The following is a 5,909-nucleotide window of genomic DNA, read 5'->3' as shown; positions in this document are numbered from 1 at the left end:
ACTCTGTCTTAATTGAATTATGTTGGAAACATTGATCAAAACAAAGAAACCCTAGTCAAAGGGGCAGTGGTGGGGTCACCCCTCACTCCTACATGGCACTGTTCACACACTCTCCAACCTTTAACCCATAAATCTTAAACTCTATTTCATAAAATCTTTTCACGTCCACTAGGAAAGTAGTGAGAGAGATTGAGATTCCCCCTTTTTTTGGCGGGTAAATCTTAATATTAACACCCCAAAATGGGGGCAAATATATAAATTAAAAAGATCCTAACTTTTCTTCCCGCTTTGCCTTTTTCCCCTTGCCTTGCCTCCATGCTAGCTAAAATTGCAATGCTGAACGCAGATACTACTGAAAACCTCAAAAGGATGAAGTGTATAAGCTGCTTTATCTTAAGGCCTTTTTCATAAACTAACAATTAGGGTTCCATTTTAAGTTGCACCTATAGTCTGTTGTCACATGCATGCCAAAAGACACAGGTTAAAAAGGACAAAGGTATTCTCTTTTTAATGTTTTGTTGTCACAATTCATTAAAGAATATTTTGGGGTCATTTACTGCTCATAAAATTTTAACACTTTGTTATCGGGTTTTAAAAAGATTTCTACCCATCAATTAAAAGCTTTTAGCACCAAAAAAAATTTCTGGGTCCCTTCACCTTTATTGCTGCATGGAGTGTCAACCGGTACTCATTCCCCCTTTTCTCTTTACTCGGTTGTGGCTACAATGCTGATGTACTGTACTTAATTTCTGAATTTTAAACTTTAAAGGTCTAATCTTTGTGCTAACCTCTCCTGTCTGCTTCAAAAGATTGATACTTGAGGGGAGGGATTTCTACTGTAGTCCACATCTTGCTCAAAGGAGGCGTTTTTGGTAAGAAACATCGTGTTTTGTGTGTCAGATCTCTCAACATCCACACATTCTGTTTGGCTCATTTCAGTGCATTTTATGTTTACTTACTCTATGCAGCTTATGGAGGTCTCTGGTGAAGAAGCTACACTGCAGTTGTAAATTTTTTATTTTTTTGTTGAAGGGCAATGCTTCTCTTGTAACTTCTGGTTTTCATCTGTTGGTGGTCTTTGAGCAAGTAAAGCTTACGACTTTTGGTAGCATTTTTCTTTTCTGTTTTAGTATTTTTGTTCTGGGTTAATTGTTTCTTACTGAATGCTGTCTATTTTTGCTTGCTGAAGGTCAGGACTCTTGTGGTTTTGAAAAATCCCTCCTTTGGGTTTGTCGGTAAATAAGTCCTTCAACAGTGTTGATTGAGAAGCTTGTGAATCCACTCTCTGTTTTTGGGACTGTGCTTCCTCGGTTCTTTCTAAAGTTGTGTTTTCTTTCTTCTAGAACCTAAGAAGGGTATCTTGGAACTCTATTTGTACCTTTTGTTGGTGGGGTGAACGGTAGTTGCTTATCCTTTTGAGCTACAAGGGTGAAAGTTCTCTTTCTGTGTTCACTCGAGTGTGAGCCACACAAAAGTAAATATTCTGGAGTCTATAGACTATGAAGTTATTTAGCTTTTTAGTGTTGTTATCTTTGTATTTCTTCTCCGTGGTGGGGCAGCTTCCTTCTCAGGATATTTTAGCATTGCTGGAGTTCAAGAAAGGCATCAAACACGACCCCAGTGGCTATGTGCTCAATTCCTGGAATGAAGAATCCATTGATTTTGATGGATGCCCTTCTTCATGGAATGGAGTTTTGTGCAATGGTGGTAATGTTGCTGGGGTTGTCCTTGATAACTTGGGTCTCTCTGCTGACACAGACTTGAGTGCGTTTTCAAATCTCACTAAGCTTGTGAAACTCTCCATGTCCAACAATTCCATAACAGGAAATCTACATGGAAGCATTGCTGAGTTCAAAAGCCTTGAATTCCTGGATATTTCCAATAACCTCTTTTCTTCATCTTTGCCATTGGAAATTGGTAAAGTAAGCAGCCTGCAGAATCTGTCTTTGGCTGGAAATAATTTCTCCGGTCCAATTCCCGATTCAATGTCAGAAATGTCTTCCATGAAGTCCCTGGATTTGAGCCGCAACTCTTTCTCTGGGAAGCTGCCAGTGTCGTTGACTAAGGTGACCAGCCTTGTATCTCTTAACTTGTCCCATAACAGCTTCACTGGAAAAATTCCCAAAGGTTTTGAGCTGATTCCTGCTCTTGAAAAGCTTGACTTGCATGGTAATATGCTTGAAGGTAATTTGGATGTTGATTTTATGCTTTTCTCGAGTGCCAGCTATGTTGATTTAAGTGAGAACATGCTGTCTAGTTCTGATTCCAAGCAGAAGTTTCTACCGCGACTATCTGAAAGTATTAAGCATCTGAATTTAAGCCACAACCAGCTTACTGGATCATTGGCCAGTGGAGTTGCAGAACCGGTTTTTGAAAACTTGAAAGTGTTAGACCTCAGTTACAATCAGTTGGATGGAGAATTGCCTGGATTTGATTTTGTCTATGATCTTCAGGTCCTCAGGCTTAGTAACAACAGGTTTTCAGGATTTATTCCTAATGGCCTACTGAAAGGAGACTCTTTGGTTTTAACTGAACTGGATTTGAGTGCCAACAATCTCTCTGGTAAATTAGCAGTTCCAATTTTTTCTTTTCTCAATAAAGAATCTGTCATTTTGTTAATGGAGTTAGTTGCTTGTGAATTTACACTTATCATATTTTACTTGTGGAATTGGTTGTTTATGGTGTTGAATTAGAGTCCTTAGCTTTCATTGTAATTGATCTAATGTTCAATTTGTTTTCCAGGGCCACTAAGTATAATTACATCAACAACACTTCACTCTCTTAACCTCTCATCAAATCAGTTCACTGGCGAACTACCACTGCTGACTGGAAGCTGTGCTGTACTTGATCTGTCAAACAACAAATTAGAGGGAAATTTAACTAGGATTTTGAAATGGGGGAATATAGAATTTCTTGATCTTAGTGGCAATCATTTGATGGGGACCATTCCAGAGGAAACTCCTCAATTTTTGCGTCTAAATTATTTGAATTTATCCCATAATTCTCTTAGCAGCTCCCTTCCAAAAGTCTTGACACAGTATCCAAAGCTGATAGTGCTTGACATTAGTTTCAACCAATTAGATGGACGGTTTCTATCCGGTCTGCTCACAATGCCCTCTTTGCAAGAGCTGCATCTTGAAAATAATGTGATCTCTGGTGGCATCAATTTCTCATCTTCTCCTGACCAATCCGATCTTCAGATTCTTGATCTTTCTCACAACCAGCTTAATGGCTATTTTCCTGATGAGTTTGGGTCATTAACTGGCCTTAAAGTGCTAAATATTGCTGGAAATAATTTTTCTGGCTCTCTTCCAACCACCATTGCTGACATGAATTCACTTGACTCGATGGATATATCAGATAATCATTTTACTGGCCCTCTACCAAATAACATGCCAAAGGGGCTCCAAAACTTCAATGCTTCCGGAAATGATCTATCTGGACTCGTCCCAGAAGTTTTTAGGAAATTTCCTAGTTCATCTTTCTTTCCTGGTAATTCTAAGTTACATTTTCCAAATGGTCCTCCAGGATCAACTGCTTCACCTGCTGAAAGTTCCAAGAAGAAGCATTTGAACACCATTGTTAAAGTAATAATCATAGTATCATGTGTGGTTGCGTTCTTCATATTAATCCTGCTTGCAGTCTTCATACACTATATACGTATATCAAGATCTCCACCAGAATATGATACAAGTAAGGATATCCACAGGCATCCTCAACCAATTATCTCGGCTCCTGTTCGAACTACTGATAGGGGTGGTGCTTTGGTTGTTTCAGCCGAGGACCTTGTGGCCACACGCAAAGAGTCGCCATCAGAGGTAATCAGCTCTGATGAAAAAATGGCAGCTGTAACGGGGTTCTCTCCATCAAAACAAAGCCACTTTTCATGGTCACCAGAATCTGGTGATTCATTCACCGGTGAAAATCTTGCAAGACTAGACACGAGGTCACCGGATCGGTTGATTGGAGAGCTGCATTTTCTTGATGATTCGATAACATTGACACCTGAGGAGCTCTCAAGAGCCCCAGCTGAAGTCTTGGGAAGAAGTAGTCATGGTACTTCCTACAAGGCCACTCTGGAGAATGGTTTGTTGTTGAGAGTGAAGTGGTTGAGAGAAGGAGTAGCAAAACAGAGAAAAGAATTTGTCAAGGAAACCAAAAAATTTGCGAACATCAGACATCCAAATGTTGTGGGATTGAGAGGCTATTATTGGGGCCCTACACAGCACGAGAAGCTTATCCTTTCAGATTACATCTCACCAGGAAGTCTTGCAAGCTTTCTTTATGGTAATATGTTTGCTTTTCTTCTAATATGGCCAAACTGTTTCTTTTATTATTTTAAATTTGAACCATACATATTATATTACCATCCTTTCAATCCTCTGTGTATCTTGTATCTGTAGTTGCATGGTTTCTACTCTGCATTGGATGCTAGAATAAGTTTTGGTTGCAAGTAGCTTTCTAACACAAGATTGCCACTCAATTACATTATTTGTCTTCCGTTTGTGCCTATGTATGCTCTAATTCTGCTGCCTATCATATTTCGTTTTAGCAACTGATCAAAGTTTCTTGGTGTTGTCTATCATTCTAAATATCTCTAGTTTGAACTTAATTATAAATTTCAATTGTCAGATCGACCAGGAAGAAAAGGTCCACCTTTAACTTGGATGCAGAGACTCAAAATAGCAGTTGATGTAGCACGTGGCCTGAACTATCTCCATTTTGATCGTGCCATCCCTCATGGGAACCTCAAAGCCACAAATGTGTTGTTAGACACAACTGATATGAATGCACGTGTCGCCGATTACTGTCTTCACCGGCTCATGACTCAAGCAGGTACTATCGAACAGATTCTTGATGCCGGTGTCTTAGGTTATCGTGCACCGGAGTTAGCTGCCTCGAAGAAGCCAATGCCCTCCTTCAAGTCAGATGTTTATGCTTTTGGAGTGATACTTTTGGAACTTCTAACCGGAAGGTGTGCTGGTGATGTGATATCTAGTGAGGAGGGAGGTGTTGATCTCACAGATTGGGTGAGGTTGCGTGTGGCTGAAGGTAGAGGCTCAGAATGTTTTGATGCTACCTTGATGCCAGAAATGAGTAATCCTGTTGTAGAAAAGGGAATGAAGGAGGTCCTGGGAATAGCCATGCGATGCATTCGATCAGTTTCTGAAAGGCCTGGCATCAAAACTATATATGAAGATCTCTCTTCTATATAGTCTTCTCATGCTAACTGTTTCAACTTTGGCATGTTGTGGGGATTAATGTCTCATTAGTGTCCCATATTTGTTCAAAGCTTGGCCTTTTAACATGTTTGTATTAACCATTTTTTAGCTGTAAAAATGGGGCATGTGCATGGATTTTACTTGATGGTTCTGGCCATCTAATTTTGTCTTGAAATGGATTGTGTTATGAATGATCATTTGTCTTGAAATGGTTAATACTCTGTAGTTAGTATGTACAAACAATTCACATTTTAGTGGATTTACCTGGTCATTCAGGAGTTGATTGCCAAAGATGTTGGCATGGTTTTCTGCAAGCTCTCTTGCTTTTCACTTTCAGGAAGATGAGAGTCACAAACAGTAATAGTAGCATAGCATGATGCTGATTACTTGAAGCTGTATTGTCATGTAATCACTATGGTTGTGGAAGCCATGGTTTGGCAAATTCAAGCTTTGCTTGTGTTGATTATTGGCAAATTCAAGCTTTGCTAGTGTTGATCATTTAACCCATTATCATTTTTTATAATTTTTTTTAAAATTTGTTATAATTATTTATTATTTTTAATTATGCAGGTTAATAATTTTATATTTTTAAATGTTAAAATATTAATTTAATAATATTTGAATAGTTTGAATGTTTAATTAATTTGTTTATTAAATTATATATTTTGATATTTTAATTTTTAATTA

At 38.5% G+C, this 5,909-nt stretch overlaps 1 protein-coding gene across 5 annotated transcripts; it reads left to right on the top strand.

Annotated features, from left to right (window-relative positions):
* Nucleotides 1-551: 551 nt before the first annotated feature.
* GHR1 (Leucine-rich receptor-like protein kinase family protein) lies at nt 552-5,493 on the top strand. 5 transcript variants are annotated; one of them, XM_028076449.2, is made up of 6 exons: nt 552-684; nt 810-872; nt 969-1,086; nt 1,190-2,562; nt 2,743-4,287; nt 4,633-5,493. In XM_028076449.2, exons 4-6 carry the CDS (start codon nt 1,500-1,502, stop codon nt 5,214-5,216), a joined length of 3,192 nt encoding a protein of 1,063 aa, XP_027932250.2. In that variant the 5' UTR covers nt 552-684; nt 810-872; nt 969-1,086; nt 1,190-1,499; the 3' UTR covers nt 5,217-5,493. The 5 variants fall into 5 exon arrangements, with proteins under 5 accessions (XP_027932250.2, XP_027932249.2, XP_027932252.2 ...); XM_028076448.2 differs by having other exon boundaries at nt 666-684; nt 770-872; XM_028076451.2 differs by lacking the exon at nt 552-684 and having other exon boundaries at nt 695-872; nt 1,195-2,562.
* Nucleotides 5,494-5,909: the final 416 nt, after the last annotated feature.

The sequence above is a fragment of the Vigna unguiculata genome, chromosome 6 (assembly GCF_037176805.1).
Source record: "Vigna unguiculata cultivar grain cowpea cultivar isolate G323 ecotype 2 chromosome 6, ASM3717680v1, whole genome shotgun sequence".
NCBI lineage: Eukaryota > Viridiplantae > Streptophyta > Magnoliopsida > Fabales > Fabaceae > Vigna > Vigna unguiculata.
This window is presented reverse-complemented; position numbering and strand designations above follow the sequence as displayed.